At 38.0% G+C, this 17,560-nt stretch overlaps 1 protein-coding gene across 2 annotated transcripts in view; it reads right to left on the bottom strand.

The window, feature by feature from the left end:
* The window catches only part of ttf2 (transcription termination factor, RNA polymerase II), a 58,587-nt gene that overhangs the window by 26,535 nt on the left and 14,492 nt on the right, over positions 1 to 17,560 (bottom strand). For both annotated transcript variants that reach the window (XM_072585220.1, XM_072585221.1), the window contains 10 exons: positions 15,386 to 15,512; positions 14,353 to 14,517; positions 13,691 to 13,848; positions 8,007 to 8,088; positions 7,480 to 7,593; positions 6,240 to 6,390; positions 4,937 to 5,039; positions 4,327 to 4,526; positions 3,887 to 4,040; positions 2,344 to 2,435 (listed from right to left, as the gene is read on the bottom strand). In XM_072585220.1, the coding sequence (XP_072441321.1) occupies positions 2,344 to 2,435; positions 3,887 to 4,040; positions 4,327 to 4,526; positions 4,937 to 5,039; positions 6,240 to 6,390; positions 7,480 to 7,593; positions 8,007 to 8,088; positions 13,691 to 13,848; positions 14,353 to 14,517; positions 15,386 to 15,512 (1,346 nt within the window). The remainder of the gene's footprint in view (positions 1 to 2,343; positions 2,436 to 3,886; positions 4,041 to 4,326; positions 4,527 to 4,936; positions 5,040 to 6,239; positions 6,391 to 7,479; positions 7,594 to 8,006; positions 8,089 to 13,690; positions 13,849 to 14,352; positions 14,518 to 15,385; positions 15,513 to 17,560) is intronic.

The following is a 17,560-nucleotide window of genomic DNA, read 5'->3' as shown; positions in this document are numbered from 1 at the left end:
TTATGAAAAAATAGCCGAACTAACAAAGCGGTTTCAAAAATGTTATTTAAGAGAATTCAGTCGAAAATGACTAACTAGAAATTATGAAATTTTTGTCTGTCATAACAAAAAGGTTCAGTGAAGCAAAACAGAAATCTTAGTGGAATACGTAATGATGAAGATAATTGAGAATAAAAAAGAAAATGTCTCTCAATGGACTACAATAATATTCACAACACTGGAATTAATAGAACATGGCAACTGAAAATATATCACAGCTAATAGCTGTAATGTAATTTGTTTGAACATATTCACCTTTTGTATGAATTTAAAATAAACACAAATAATTAACCAGCATACAAGTATACATATGTGCAGTTATTTCCATTTCTACTAAAAAGTTAGCAAATGTAAACTATGCTTTTAAAATCAGTAGTAATGATCCAAGACTTATTCAAAAGGGGAGTCTAGCAACAGTTTGTTAAATGGAATTCAACACTTTTCTTCACAAGGAATATTTCAATATCACTGTAATCTACACTTATAGAAAAATTAGTTTATGGTTCACATCCTGGCTTTCAGGTTGAAACAGAATCAGTTAGAATGAGCAATGAAACAGGTCTACTAATCCTTGATACTGTTTCCTGTCACAATGAAGCACTTTCTAATGGTAGAGAGATGGCTGCATACCATAGGGCTGCTTCTCAGATTTGTTGCACATGCCTCCTGCCCATGTACCATGGTGTACACAAAACCCAGTAAGCCCTACAGGAAAAGGTGTCTGCAATGGTATTTCAAATGCAATCTGACATGGAATTAAGCTAACTTGAATTTAGGAAGTTCAAATGAAGTAGCTAAAGTCAGTCATGTATCCTTGGAGGTAAATACCACTAAAAATAAGTGCAATGCAGTACACAATGCGATATCTGAGAAGATTTATAGCTCAGGTTGAGGTTCAGGTTGTAAAGTTTGCTTACTGAGCTAGTACATTTGTTCTCGGACATTGTCACCATGCTAGATAACATCATCAGTGCGCCTCCGGTGAAGTGCTGGTGTTCTAGGAATTCCCGTGCACGTCTCTGTCAAGCCTTGGATGGACGTGTTGTCCGAGTTGAAGTGGTATCCTTCCACTGGGACAACACATCCATCCGAGGACAGGCTAAACAAAGACACACACGGAAATTCCTAGAAGCCTGACATTCAAACCAGAACTTCATCAATAAACACATTGGATTTGGACCCCAGTTACCAACCTATGGGAAAAAGAACTGGAAATGATATCACCCACAACAGACCAAGACACACAAATAGAAAGCAGGACAGAACACCAGCGCTTCACCTCTTGCTCACTGATGATGTTACCTAGCATGGTGACAAAACGTCCGAGAACAAATCTACCAGCTCAGTAGGCAAGTTTACATACAACCTGCAGTACATATCGCTCAATATCACAAAAAAGGAAGTAGTGGTGGAGCAAACAGTATGGCTCACACAATAGATTCTAAAAACATTAAACCTAGATAGCAGCATTTTTAAGTTTATTGATGAATGAATGAACGTTTAATTAATTATTAATGAATGAAACATTCTACGTCAGCAACTGCTACAAATAGGAACTATAATTGATGAAATGCATTTTTCAGGCATCACAGGTAAAATTGTTTTGGTGGATAGTGCAACATGTTCACAAAACCTCTACTGCAATTGATTAATTACTACAGCAAGAGCTTTTATCTTGTAAAGGAAAACAACAAGCTGAATTTTGTGGTCCTGGATTAAAGCATCTTTATGGGATCAAGATAAGTGCAGTTTTCTCAATGTTTTATTCATTGGTGGATGTTCTACTTCTTAAAAAGCTCCTCAAAATTAACATTTGGATAAAGATCACACTTCAGTGGAGTATTATAAGTCAAAAGGCTGAATCAATCTAATCTTTATTTAAGAGGTCATCACCTTCATGAAAATATGTTTGGCAATCTTTTTAATTAAGCTTTCAAATACACAATAGAACAAAAAAAATGGTGTTGAAATATATGGCGTCACATCTATTTAATTTCAACATGATAAAAGGAAGCAATTATCTTTTCAGTCACCTTCATCCCCCATAGGAAAAGACTTTGAATACTGTAGGGGAGAATTTAAAAAAAAGAACAGTGTTGCTTCATCCATAAAACATGCCCATGGCACAGCATATACCTGAGCAATCAGCACAGGTCTGTGTAGCTTGGCCAATGTTTCCCTCCCAACCTCTATAATAGGAGAATTATGCAAAATATCCACAAGGGAGTGGATAGGATTAACCAAAGTGTGTTCTCTAACTGGAAGCAGTGATATTTTAAGAACACACAATCCCTCACAACATACCTGGAACGAGCAAACAAGACATTATAAACAGCTTCCTCTTCCTCTGACAATTTTAACTTATGAGTGTGGTTAAATTTCTGCGGCAGGACAACCTGCGGAAACAAAAGTTACACAGAAATTGTCACAAAAAATGATATTTAGAATAATACTGTGTCTTTGTGGAGAATGATTCCACATTCCATTTCTATGGTATGTTTAGTCTGTTTCCATGATGACAGGACAGCGAAGGAACTTCAAATTTAAATACATTCAAAATGTGGGGTGGGGATGCCTGGGACAGCAACTCCTTATTGAACTGCATATCTTCATTTGCCGTCTGTTACTGTGCTGTCGACCATAAAAAAATCATCAATATTGTTAGCCTCCTCATCATTTTCACAGAAAACTCTGGACTCTTTTCACCTGAGATGAAGGTCATGACTTGGAAACTCCGAAATACTACTGCTGTTCCTACTGCTGTGATTGACAGGAATCAAAAAACAATATCACAGACTTTTTGTCCAAGTTATACAAGGTAAATGGTATGAGGAGTACAACTTTATTGCATTCTACTCCAAGCTGTCTATTACTGGCTAAGTACCAGAAAATTTAATTAGTCAATCTTTGAATCATGACACTACTCAATTCCCCTACCTTTTTAAAAAAATCTTAGCGATTATTTACTTACTGTAACTGAGAACAAAGGATAACATCCTACTCCTGAGCCTCAAATGCTGCAAGAGAAATCACATGCATGTGACCAGCTGACCATGTGTTTTTGGCAGGTATCGGATCAGGACTTAAATAACTTAGAAGAGAAATGGAACCAAGTAGAGTGACAGAACAGGAACAGAGTTAGTGGCATTGCATTTTGCTACTTTTTCCAACATGTAACCCACTAATTTAAAAGGTATCTTGCATCTCTCCTTTGTCTTCTATAATTATATTGTTACATAAAACATTTGCTACAAGAATAACTGACAGCATATAGCTTCATTTGATATACAAAACCACTTCTCACAGTCATATGCAGTTCACTGATTACTGTTCTGCAAACCATTTTAATCCAAGTATAGTAAGAGATATTTGACCTTTAAGACCAACAATGTCTCAAAGATAAGGAACCAAATTTTTCAGCTTTCAAACAGCTTTGGTAAAGCATCATCTTTTATCCTCTACAGACTCTTAAGTATACACTCCATCCACCATGAGAGACTAGTTACTGTAACTCAGATTTCAGGCAAGGAAATGTTTCTTTAAATTTGCTGCCCCTCATTTACTTTCTCAGGACTGATTAATAGGCATATTTGGATAAGAGCAAAAATTGAGGAACTCAGAAACAAAAAAGGAAGATTTTATATCTAATCTCAATTTATATCTAGAGTACGCATTTAGATGTACATCATGAAAGATTTGACAAAAAACCCACTTCATGGAATCAGTGTTGGATCCAAAGTTAGCACCATACTGCAGTTTAGCATTGGCATAAAGTCAAAATCACTTTCGAATGGTGCAAAACTGAACATGTGATTTTATTGGTCCAAATAACAATAGGCTTAGCTACCAGAGGTTTGCCATTAGCATCAAGCTGGTCCTTCATTCTCCTCAATAGAAGGCTTTTGGTGATAATATTAAGGCGTTCACCACCTTTCCTGGTACCATTATCCACTTGATTCTTCCAAAGCTTGAACTCATCAAATGGGGAACAGTGAAGGAACCTGAGACAATATGGAAAAAATTACAAAGAAGAGCAATGAGATCTTAGAAATCAGCCCAGACTCCATTGTTAAGAACAATAATTGACAACAAAACAAACTGGGAGCAAATATCTCAAATAACTTAGGTGATTTGTCTTAAAAAGGGGCAGGTCTACAATATGGAAATAATATATTTGTTTTAATGCTGTAACAATTATTTGGAAACAATGCTGACAAAAATAATGTATCTGAAAAACACAATTTAACAATTAAGCTTAACCCAAGTACTCTGGTTCTGTTTTCTTACTTCAGCAAAGAGTACATATCCAACAGGTTGTTCTGAATGGGCGTTCCTGTGACTGCCCAGCGTGCTTTAGCTTGGAGTTTACACACTGCCATTGAGGTTTGTACTTGGGGGTTTTTAATGTTGTGAGCTTCATCCAGGATGATCCGAGACCATGCTATCTTCAGCAGAGGAGAATGAGAAGACTTTGTCACAGTCAAGGCCTTAAAAACAAAAAGAAACTAAAAATGTGTGTAGTTTTCATTGCAGCATGTTTGGATTAAAAAGATGAAGCACCCTAATCACTCCCAGACTCAATTACACTAACAGATTTTGTAAGAGGAAATCTACCAGTAATCCCATTGGCTCTTTGGTAGTATAAAAAGATAGTGTAATCATCAAATCAGAAAACATACTAATAACTGGCCTGACACGCCCAGACCAAAATAAAAACAGCCAAGAGCACTATTCCACTGTAAAAATGCTCAGATAATCTGCAAGGCTGAGCTGCTATTTGTTAGGTTGGTGACTATTCTAACAAGCAGCAATTGTTAGAGAAAGCCAAATGCAAAAACGCATAATATTCATATCAGCAACTGGTACCACTAACATCACTGAAAAACGCTCAACTTACGTTCGTGTCATCCTTGGTTGTACAATGGCTATTTTCTTTGTTCACTGGGATCTCCTTTGCAACAAGGCTATATGTTGTCACAACAACATCAAATTTTGATAGTCTGTAAGAAAAATGGTTAAACGTCATAGTTTGATTGGCACTGGTCTGTTTCTAAATACTACTTTTAGTTTAGAGTTAAATTCCTTTTTCTGCAGCTGTTCAATGTCAACTTTGACATTCCAGGATGACATTCCTTTCCAGCCATTAGGACACCCTGATGTGTGATGTCCTTAAATTGACTGGCACCATGGCACTTATTTCCCCCCATGTCCAATGCTGCAAATAAACTAGTATCGACTGCAAATTGACTGGATTACGTTTTTTCTTTTATCTGAGAAAGGATATGTATTGATAATAGCAGAAACATATACTTGTTTGATGTCTTCTTCAAAATAGGATCAAAAGCAGAAACTCCAATGGGGATGACTGTGGAACATTAGTCTACATAATACTATTGCATAAATCTGTCACCATTTCAAAGTTTAAAAAGCTAACTTTTGAGTTTGTTAATTTTGAGTATTGTGTACAATTCTGGTAGCCACACCAAAAGGAGGATGGGGAGGCTTTGGAGAGTGACAGAAACAGTTTACCTGGATATTGCCCAACTTAGAGGAGAAATTGGACAAACTTGGCTTGTTTTCACTTGAATGATGGATAAAGGCCAACTTGATAGAAGTTTACAAAATTATGGAAGTCATGGATAGAATAGATAAGAGTCTTCTTCCCAGGGTAGAAATGTCAATTGCCAAAGGGATACAGGTTTAAGGTATAAGGGGGTAAGATGAGAGAGGTAATTTTTTTTTAAAAACAGATGGTGTTAAGTGTCTGGAATGTGCTGCCACAGGACATGGAGGCAGATACAATAGCAACATTTGAGTGTCATTTTAATAGATATACGAATGGGCAAGGAATTGAGGCATGCAGACCGCATAAGGCATAAAGATTTTAGCACAGAAAGGCATTGTGTCGGTGCAGTCTTGTTGTACTGGAAGGAGTTGATCCTGTGCTGTACTGTTCTTTGTATCTTAATTAAAGCACACTATGAATGTAGTGATCCACTGATAATGTTTACATAGCAATCTAGAAAAGGTTAATTAGCAAGAAATATCTACCACAACTCTCAAAAGAAAGGTTGCGCAAACTTCAAATAATCATGTCTTTTAAAATATCATGCCTATCAAAAACACAGAGCATAGCATTACATACACAGATCAGCAAATTCTATTGCAGGACAGAAACATTAATTTCTGAAATTACTCACGCTTTTGCAGATTGTTCTCTCTTTGGCCCATGGTACATGTAAATGCTTATTTTTGTGACAGAGACATGCCTTTCGATTTCCTTCTTCCAATGATGAATTAGAGATGCTGGACAAATGATAAGTGTCCCAGAGGAGGTGACATGTGTGCTCTCTGTAGAAAGTTGGATATTAGAATGCAATATTAGGTTTGGATCAGACAGGGTTGCAAGACAGAACAACATCAGATACAACAACAAAATGATAACAACAAATTAGTTTAACTCCCAATTAAATATTTTAACTAAAAATAAATGTCAATGTCAGAAAATCAGGTATTTAATATAACTCAAGACTCTTTTCAACAGCACATCCCAAACCCACGACATCTACCAACTACAAGGACCAAGGCAGTAGACATATGGAAACAGTACACTAACATTGGGTCAAAATCCTGGAATTCCCTTTCTAACAGCTCTGTGGGTGTCTGTACACCCCAAGAACAGATGTGGTTTAGGAAGGCAGCTCACCACCACCAGCTTCTCCAGGGCAATTAGGGACAGGCACAATATTGGGCTGGTCAGTGATATCCATGAATGAATTTTTTAAAACAGCACTTCTTATTCAATAAACTACTTTGACAGACATCCAACCTTTTATGCAATGTAGTTGCACAGGACAAGATAGTGTCAGGGCACCAACAGTGCCAAGGGTCTTTGAATTTCATCTAATCAGGTACAGGTGCACAATCCTTTATCCGAAATGCCTGGGACCAGCTGGTTTTCAGAATTCAGAATTTTTCAAATTTCAGTATGAGTGACAGTTTGATGGTGAAATTTTTTAAAATCTTACTAGAGGAGCAGACTCATTGGGTAAAACAGGCCTCGAGACAGAATTGAGGCCTGCCAGTACTGGGCCACCCCCCTACCCCATGTTACATCTGAGTGACATGCATCGAGTGGGTGTCGACTTGGGTTAACTGTCTGCATCCCAAAAAACCTTGTTAATGAGAAAAAAAACTTCACAAAAAAAAAACCATTGGACTTTGGAGCTTTTCGGATTTTCAAATAAAAGGATCGTCTACCTGTATATAGATAACCAGTTAAGCGTGCCATTAGATAGGGTGTACTTCCCACAATGCAGCACTTCAAATCTCAAACTTGTGAAAAATACACTTGCTTTGGAGCTTAACCATCCCATAGTTTTACACTGTGCATTGTTTTGTCAGTTACTGAAATCATTGTAAATTATTAACACTTCTTACCAGTTTTTGAGATCCACTCATCGGGTTTTTTCTCCTTTTCTTCCTTCCTATTGCACCTCTGTGCTAAGATGAGTGCAATCATTGTTAGCGTTTTCCCTAAACCCATGTCATCCGCTAAAAGAGAAGCATAAATGGCAACCATTTAAATTCATAATTTTCCTGTTACTCCAAATTAGACAGTTACAAATACATCAATTTCAAATAACTTTTATTTGGTCCTAGTGACAACTGTAGATTCTGATCCCCTCTTTTGTGATTAATAAATCAAAGAGCCATTGCCAGTTATTATTTTGATTAATTTTAGCTTAATACGAATTTATTACCCTGCTTATCAATGTACATTGACTTGATACTGAAATGATATCTAACTCATAATAGTGAATCACAAATAATTAAGATCAGTTCAATCCCACAGATGGTACTATATTAAGCTTGTGCTTTGTATCGTATCAAATTAGACTCCGATCTCATTGTTCTTCCATGACCACGCCATCCTTTTTAATTTTTAAAAAAAGGTTCCTTCTTACCTAGAATACCACCTGATGGCTTTTGCTTCTCCCGCCACAGTAACCATGCCAATGCCTGTTTCTGATGGACCAGCAACGGGACCTATAAAAATGAACATTTCAATGCAGAAAATTTCTAACATTTATCAATTTTTTTCAACTTTGTCAAAATATAGAAACTAAACAAAAGCAAAAAGGTCACTGTAACCAGATTGTAACCATAGTAACTAATTCTATCTCCCTTTCAAACACATATGGGAAGATGTGACCGTTATGCAACTTAACTGTTCATGGAATTCACAAGGAAACATTAAGGCAGAAAGTCATTAAATATTAAGAAACATGGGGTTTTAAGTAGGAAGATAAGCAACCTTGATCATTTACATAATATTACTGCTATATATTCCAGTTACAATTGATTAATGCAAATGAATATGTTGTGGTTCTGTTCGCCGAGCTGGGAATTTGTGTTGCAAACGTTTCGACCCCTGTCTAGGTGACAACCTCAGTGCTTGGGAGCCTCCTGTGAAGCGCTTCTGTGATCTTTCCTCTGGCATTTGTAGCAAATGAATATGAATAACTTATCTGGAAATGCCATCTATTTGCCAAAGATAGGATTTTGTTTTAATTCACGTTATGCAATTAGCGAATTTTGAGAAGATTTGTAGCTCAGGTTGAGATTCCTGATGTAGGTTTGCTCACAGAGCTGGAAGGTTCGTTTTCAGACTTTTTGTCACCATATTAGGTAACATCATCAATAAGCCTCCGAATGAAGCACTGGTGGTATGGTCTGCTTTCTATAGGTGTTTAGGTTTCCTTGAGTTGGTGACGTCATTTCATGTGGTGACATCATTTCCTGGTCTTTTTCTCAGGGAGTGGTAAACTGGATCCAAGTCAATGTGTTTGTTGATAGAGTTCCGGTTAGAATGCCACGCTACTAGGAATTCTCATGCATGTCCCTGTTTGGCTTATCCTAGGATGGATGTGTTGTCCCAGTCGAAGTGGTGTCCTTCCTTACCTGTATGTAAGGGTCATGTCGTTTTGTGGCTATATGATGTTCATGTATCCTGGTGGCTAGTTTTCTGCCTGTTTGTCCAATGTAGTGTTTGCTATAGTTCTTGTTAGGTATTTTGTAAATGACATTAGTTTTGCTGGTCATCTGTACAGGTCTTTCAAGTTCATTAGCTGCTATTTTAGTGTGTTGGTGGGTTTGTGGGCTACCATGATGCCAAACGCCAACTACATCAGCAAGGACAATCTCATCAAGCCAGTGGACCTATGCCTTACCAACCACTTCACCTTTAACAAAACCTACAACAAACGGAACACCCATGGGATCTCCGATATCAGGGTTCTTGGCAGAGGCAATAATGTAGAGACTCAAACAAACAGCTCTGCCAACCATCAAACCCAAACTTTGGGTCCGCCACGTGGATGACACCTTTGTCATCACTAAACGTAACAAATTAGAGGACACCTTCAAGACCATCAATAATACCCTTATTGGCATAAAATTTACTAAAGAGGAGGAAAACAACAACAAACTGCCATTCCTAGATGCCACTGTAGAGCGAACAGCTAATGGGGAACTTCAAACCAGCGTCTACAGGAAAACAACATATATGGACCAAATACAGAACTAACAGAAGCAATCATCCCAACATCCACAAATGAAGCTGCATGAGAACATTTCTTCAACGAGCCACCACACACTGCAGCACAGAGGAACTACGAAAAACAAACAAAAATCACCGAGACAGCGTATTCAAAAAGAACAGATACTCAACGAACACAGTTTGCCGATTTCTCAGCAACAAACCCAAACAAGCACACAACATGTCCAGAAACCCTAGCCACTCTCCCCTACTTCAAGGACATCTCAGAAATGACTGCCAAACTACTCAGACCTCTTGGCATCATGGTAGCCCACAAACCCACCAACACACTAAAACAACAGCTAATGAACTTGAAAGAGCCTGTACAGACAACAAGCAAAACTAATGTAATTTACAAAATACAAGAACTGTAACAAACACTACATTGGACGAACAGGCAGAAACTAGCCACCAGGTTACATAATCAACAAGCCACAAAAGACGTGACCCACTCTCACTAGTATCCTTCCATCCAGAGGAGGAAGGACACCACTTCGACTGGGATAACAAATCCATCCTAGGTCAAGCCAAACAGAGACACGCATGAGAATTCAGAGACGCATGGCATTCCGACTGGAACTCTATCAACAAACACATTGACTTGGACCCAATTTCCCACCCCCTGAGAAAAAGAACAGGAAATGGTGTCACCACATTAAATGACAATCACAGGAAATGACATCACCAACCCAAGGAAACCTAAACACAAATAGAAAGCAGGCCATACCACCAGTGCTTCATCTGAAGGCTCACCGATTATGTTACCCAGTATGGTGACAAAACGTCTGAAAACTAACGGTCCAGCTCAGCAAGCAAACCTACATTTACATAATGCAATGCCTGGCCAACTTAAAAATAAACTAGCATCTCATGGTTAATAAATTTGCGTCCTCATAAAAATAAGTGCCTTAAAAATAAAATCAAACCAAAAACTACAGGTTATCTTTCAAGCAGCATGAGTGTGCACTATACCTTGGTTAGGACAGTTTGTAATTTTATACTGCCATCACACTAAAATGAGCTACTACAAGCAGTCTCTCGATTTGTGGAATGTTATGGGAATAGTTGAGCATGATGGATGTCATCTGGTGCAATGCAATTTCAAATGGAACATACAGCTTATAGATTAAAACAAACAATATCTCAACCTTGTATCAGTTAAGTCTGCCTTCAGGGACAGAGACATCAAAAGGAGCAAATATAACTCCATCACAGTGTCATAAGCAAACTAACAAGAAGCTGTATGATCCTAATGATCAATGAATTTTCTGTTTGATGGTTTGAGACCTGCAAGAAAATAGCCATATCAGCTTCATCAATTAAAGAGGTTTTTCGACTGCATCCAGATCATAATATTCATATCAGTTGTGGCTAGAATTGATAACAATAGTATTATTCCACATTAAGATGCATTGCACCACATGATATCCATCATGCTCAACTATTCCAATAACGTCGCACAAATCCAGTGTGCACGTCTGGTTATGTGTTTTAGAGAGATGGTAATATAAAATCACAACCTGTCCTCTCCAGGATATAATGCATATTCTTGCTGCCTGAAGGACTTCCTGTACTGTTTATATTTTTATTGTGTTTTTAAGGCACCTTATGAATCTACAAATAAATTTATTAACAGAGATGCTAGCTGACGTTTGGCTTACTGTTAAGGTCTCTATGTTATGCTATATTTTAATTAGATACTAAATAACAAAGACTGTAGGAGATGGAATGCTCATTTACAGACATGATCAGCAATGTGATGACAAGAGAAAATCTGCTGCAGCCTATGAATCTGTAATATTGATTTTACAACTTTTTAGACATGAACTATAACCAGTACTTCAAAATAGTCTTTTTGCTTTTCAGTTTAAACGAAAAGAAATTGAACTCAAATTCTACTTGACAGAGAGGGGGTTTGGTAACATTGTCAGAGAAAACTGACCACAAATGACGATGTTTGAAGCTCAATAATGCTAGTATTGCACTGTGCAAATAGTTATGATTCCAGCTGAGGTTCATTCTGGACAAGTCAGATCACACCTGGTAAATATGGCTTATTGGAGCACAGACATTTTTTAAAAATTGTTTTTTTTAAAACTATGGAGTCTGTTGTTACAGGGGGAAAAAAGCTTGCCAGTGTATTTTTAGCATAAAGAATAAAATGTTTATTACACAAAGTAAAGCATGAACTATAGTATATTAGATAAGGTTTGAAATTTTCCATAACAAGCATAAGAAAATCGTTCACACTTACACTATCCCTTTTAGCCCAGTAATACCCTTACAAACCCCTAAAACTCTAAAGAATTACCACTACCTCCATATCAAAGATCTTACTCAGGTTGGACCAGATGCAGCCAGTTTCCTTTCAAATTTCAAACTGCATGCAGAGACACCAAAAACAAAGCCAAACTAAATTCACTATAACAAACTTCAAAAGCAAGCAGGAGTTCTATAAACTAACTTTCAAGCAGTCATTGTGCTGAATCCCTGGCTAAAGAATTTAACACTTCAGTTTTCACTTTCTAGCACACCCACACACAAACTGACCAACTTTCTGTATTGTTCCATTTCCAAATCCCTGTTGCTCAGCAGCAGGTTATTTTTCCTCAACCTTCTTTCAGTGTGCTCAGCTATTCACCCCCTGCTCTTTATTTAGAGGTTGTAAAATCTCATTTAAAAACAAAAGCAAGTGAACACAAAATTCCTGATATTGACCTGGACACCTGAAGTCACATCTCCCCTCTTTGAAACACACAAGAAATATAAAACAAGGTTAACTTAATGCTACACATTTTTCTTAAAATTACAAAATGCAAACTTAATTAAAAATCTACTCCAGCTCTTGGTTTATCATAAAAACAATATTCATGAGTACTGTTCTGTAATTCTTGGACTAACAGGGTTCATGCATCATGGTTTGAGTGTTTCTCTTTAATGAAAGAAATTGAGTCTTAAAAAGTGAATCTTGAAACAAAACCGTTACAATTGATTTTGATTAGATTAGATTAGATTACTTACAGTGTGGAAACAGGCCCTCCGGCCCAACAAGTCCACACCGCCCCGCCGAAGCGTAACCCACCCATACCCCTACATCTACATCTACATCTACCCCTTACCTAACACTACGGGCAATTTAGCGTGGCCAATTCACCTGACCTGCACATCTTTGGACTGTGGGAGGAAACCAGAGCACCCGGAGGAAACCCACGCAGACACAGGGAGAACGTGCAAACTCCACACAGTCGGTCGCCTGAGGCGGGAATTGAACCCGGGTCTCCGGCGCTGCGAGGCAGCAGTGCTAACCACTGTGCCACCGTGCCGCCCACGGTGTTAAGCTAATTTGTTAAGCTAATTCCACAAAAAAAGTTGGAAGAAGAATACAACCAGGAGATGCCGATTTATCTTATTCAGTGTTGACACTGGATTCTTCAATTAAATCCAGCAGTCCAGATTTTCCAAATAACACGCTGAGAGGAAGAAGTAATTTTCAGTAACAAGCGGCTATTATACATGATGGTCAACACAGGTTGTAAAAACCTGATGATAGGAAGGAACTGATTTTATTTCCCCATACTTTACATCTTCTGGAGTGTTGTATTGTGCAAACCATTTCAAAACCTAGGTGCAAATGTCTTACAGCTTCAACCTACAATATTTAGTGCTTCAAAACCTACAGAAGAAAGCTACCGAGGATTGCAGAAGTATGGGATATCTTACTTTATCAAAATCCAGCACTCTGCTTACCTATCTGTTGCTGCATAATGATCATTTCAGAGACAAGACCTTGCTACGCATAAGCATAGCAGCAGTGGACAATTAATATACCTAGCAAGAAAACCATACACACAAAAAAGGCAAGCCTGAATTTATCGAGAGAAACTGCCTCTCTCATCCAACTGTACTGAGCAGCTTTAAACAAAAAACACTACTCAGATGACAAAGATCACTATATTGAAAAATATCCTATACTTTGTGTATTCAACACTAAGTTCAAAATGGTGCACCAAGTAAGGAAATTGTTCTGGACTACATTTCATTTTCAATTACCTTTAGATATGGTGGATCTTCAGACTCTTCAGATGCATTTGGGCAAGACTCCAATGATCTATGGAGTTGTTCAATAGCTTCACTGGTTATGTTCTTGACAGTAAGGAGTCTTTCCTCTGTCATCCGTCCTCCATATAGGCCTTGTTGTTGAAAATGAGCTGAAATCATAAAAATTAGTTAATTCACATTCAAAGAGAATTACACTCATTGTGGGATTACAGGAAATCAAGAAAGGGCAGCTTAAAAACATTTTATTCTGTATTTGACAAAATTCAAACTCAAGTCCTCAAATCCACAGAAAAGTAATTCAAATTCTCATTGCTCATTGCATACCTCTCTGAAATTTATAATTTCTATATTTATAAATGACAAGCAATTTTATCTCCATTTAATCGAGCTCCAGATCAGGTTTCAACAATAAACAATGTAACACGGTTGACCTTCCCTCCACACAAAGACAACATTTGTAGAGGACAGGATGAACTATGCTATAAAACTTACCCCAACCATGCCAGGTAAAACAAACTATGTCCCAAAATAGCAGCATACTCGGAATGGGAAAGGTCTTAAAAGAAAATAGGTTCACTGGCCTGTTTGTGTGCTGTACCATTCATTAACAGCAATTTTTTTTCTTAGAAAAATGCTATCTTGTAATATTTTACCTCCATACAGCTGGCTGTGAAGTTGACTTGATCCCAGAGAAGAAGTGGAATTGAAATGTAAAGTTGTTGCATCAGATTGAGGACCCGGATGGGGTGCAAGCTTGGTTTGTAAGATGATGCCACTTTTGTCGAAGGGGTTGATATGACTATTCTCTGTTTCATCACCTACAGAGAAAGACTTTGTTGAGTTTGAGTTTCAATTCCCTTTATAGCGTAACTGTCATCACAATGTGAATAGAGATAAACCATTACCAACTCCGATTACATAAAAGACGGACCCTGGCTTCCAAGAAGTACTTAGCTTTGACGACTTTATTGAGATGAGACTTCTAAATTACGTAGCAATTCATATAGTACAATGCTATACTACAGTATCTTGGCTGACAAACCACTGCTGCTTCGGGGTCTCTGATCTACTTGAATGCAAATTCCCAATCCATGAAGTCAGAGCAAAACTTGCTGCTTGCTTGGAAAAGCATGGCCGGAACATGCACGTGTCCAATTTGAGCTGCCAGGAAGCATTTCCACAAGCAAGAGATAGAAAAATCTAGCATCCTCATCCCCAAAAGGCCCATAAAGGCAAGACCGATTGAAAATTTAAAAATTTAAATGGATAAATTTCTGAGATTCAGGAATACTACAAGGATATGGAATCAAGTGGGCACATGGAATAGATATTCAAATCAGCTATAATCTACAGAGGAACGTCGATTATCCGAGCATCAGATTATTCAGCAAGATCACAAGGTCCTGAACCTTGGCTAAACTATGCTAGCCGGCATTCAGACTAACTGAACAAATACTCCCCGCTTGTGTCCTTTGGATAATCCGAGGTTCCTCTGTAACTGGAAAGCAGAGTAGGCTCAAGGGGCTTAATGGACTTTCTTTTAAAAAAAACAAAGTTTCAGTGAGTAAAGTTCATTTTCATAATGAGATTTAAGTTAACATTGTATAAAACAGTCCTACAACTTTGAAAATATTCCGCTTGCCCGTCCAAGAAAGTGTTTTGTTAATTCTAAATGAAACACAGTACCTTCCTCATTTAGATCTGTTGGAGTCAGACAAAGTGCACCAAGAGCATCCTCCAGGTCCTTAACTTGATTTATTAACCTCTGGCCTTTATCAGGGAGGGCAGCAACGTTCACTGTTCTCAGAGTATTCTGGACAAAAAGATTTAGACTTGAAAACAATATTACTTCCAAGTATTATTATACTTTACTTTTCTTTCCCAAACTAAACAGGTCTTTTTATTCCTGCTGTTCAATCATGAATGTAATAAATTATTTGTGAACTTCTTCATAGGTCTCTGTGATAATTCACTGTGATAAAGTAAGGATGAAGCAGTATAAATAACCACATATTTGAAACAAATTAAATTTAATCAGTTCAGAGGAGGAGTCAATTTGGACTCAGTTTTATTTCTGTCTCCACAGATGCTGCCAGATCTGCTGAGTTTCTCCTGCATTCTATTTGTTTCAGATTCCCAACATCCATGGTATGTGGCTTTTGTCAGATTAAACTTGATACTGATACAGTTGCAACCTTACATTCCATTCACGCTGGCCCATGGGCGGCATGGTGGCTCACTGGTTAGCACTGCTGCCTCACAGCACCAGGGACCCGGGTTCAATTCCCACCTCGGGCAACTGTCTATGTGAGTTTTGCACATTCTCCCAGTGTCTGCGTGGGTTTCCTCTGGGTGCTCTGGTTTCTTCCCACAGTCCAAAAATGTGCAGGTCAGGTGAATTGGCCATGCTAAATTGCCCATAGTGTTAGGTGCATTAGTCAGAGGTGAATGTAGGGGAATGGGTCTGCGTGGGGTTGCTCTTCGGAGAGTCGCTGTGGACTTGTTGGGCTGAAGGGCCAGTTTCCACACTGTAGGAAATCTAATCTAATCAAGAGACAGTATTAAAATCCAGCTAGGGATACTCCCACATTCCAAATTACCTCACTATCCTGACTGTAGGAAAAGCAGATGTGATGCTGGTTAGATCAATGATATGGTAAACAGAAATTACAGGAAATGGGAGTTACAAAAAAAAGAATATTTTTCTAACATTCAGCTGTTGCACTATAAGAATTCAGGAAATTACTTTGAAAATTCCTTATTACAGACTAGAAATACAAATGAATAGGATTAACACAAATTCATTCTGTACAAAATAAGATTTTCACATGCTATACAGGGACCATGAAATGTATAATCACATAATTATCACAGAACACCAAAGTTTTTATAAATTGCCTAGGTTCATATGGGAAATAAAGTACATATTCTGACCAACTTGCTTTTAAAATATGCAATTTCCTCAAAAGTTATGTTAACCAGACTTTAACGTAATGATTATCTGGTAGATTTGTTTATAATAATAGTACCATCTTCTTATGTAAGTGGATTCCTACACTAACCTCAATAAAACAACAAATGACATTTGAATGCAAACTCTGCTCCAGCATCACAATATACTCATTGATTGTGTACTTAATTCAAACATTCCTTAGTAGTTACTCAAGTTATTGGTTTACAGGATATACTGTGGCAAATCACTAAGGCTTTTGCAGCAGCATCTTCCAATGCTGCTATTTCCATTCCTAAAAGGACAAGTGCATCACAGCATGGAAGCACTGACACCATCCAGATCAGATGTACATTGTTGTTCTTACATTCTTGCAGAGTCATACAGCATGGAAACGGACCCTTCAATCCAACTAGTCCATGTTCCCAAACTATACTAGTCCCACTTGCCAGAGTTTGGCACACATCCCTCTAAATATTTCCCATTCATGTACTTTTCCAAATCTCTTTTATTAGACATTGTAACTGCACCTGCATCCACCACTTCTGGCAGTTAATTCTGCTCACTAACCCCTCATGTCCTTTTTAAAATCTTTTTCCTCTCATCTTGAAAGTATGTCTCCTAGTTTTGAACTTCCCCACCTTAGGGAAAAGGCCTTTGCTGTTCACTTTGTCTATGCCCTATATGATTTATAAACTTCTAGGCCATCCCTCAATTCCTACACTCCACTGACAAAGATCCCAACCTATTTTTATAACTCTCACACTCCGATCCCAGCAACACTGTGTCATCTGTTGTTTTATTGAGGTAGGGGTGGCACGGTAGCTCAGTGGTTAGCATTGCTGCCTCACAGCACCAGGGTCCCAGGTTCAATACCAACCTCGGGCGACTGTTTGTGTGGAGTTTGCATG

This window comes from Chiloscyllium punctatum, chromosome 15 (assembly GCF_047496795.1).
Source record: "Chiloscyllium punctatum isolate Juve2018m chromosome 15, sChiPun1.3, whole genome shotgun sequence".
Lineage (NCBI taxonomy): Eukaryota > Metazoa > Chordata > Chondrichthyes > Orectolobiformes > Hemiscylliidae > Chiloscyllium > Chiloscyllium punctatum.
Note: the sequence above shows the minus strand (reverse complement) of the source record. Positions and strands in the feature narration are given on the sequence as shown.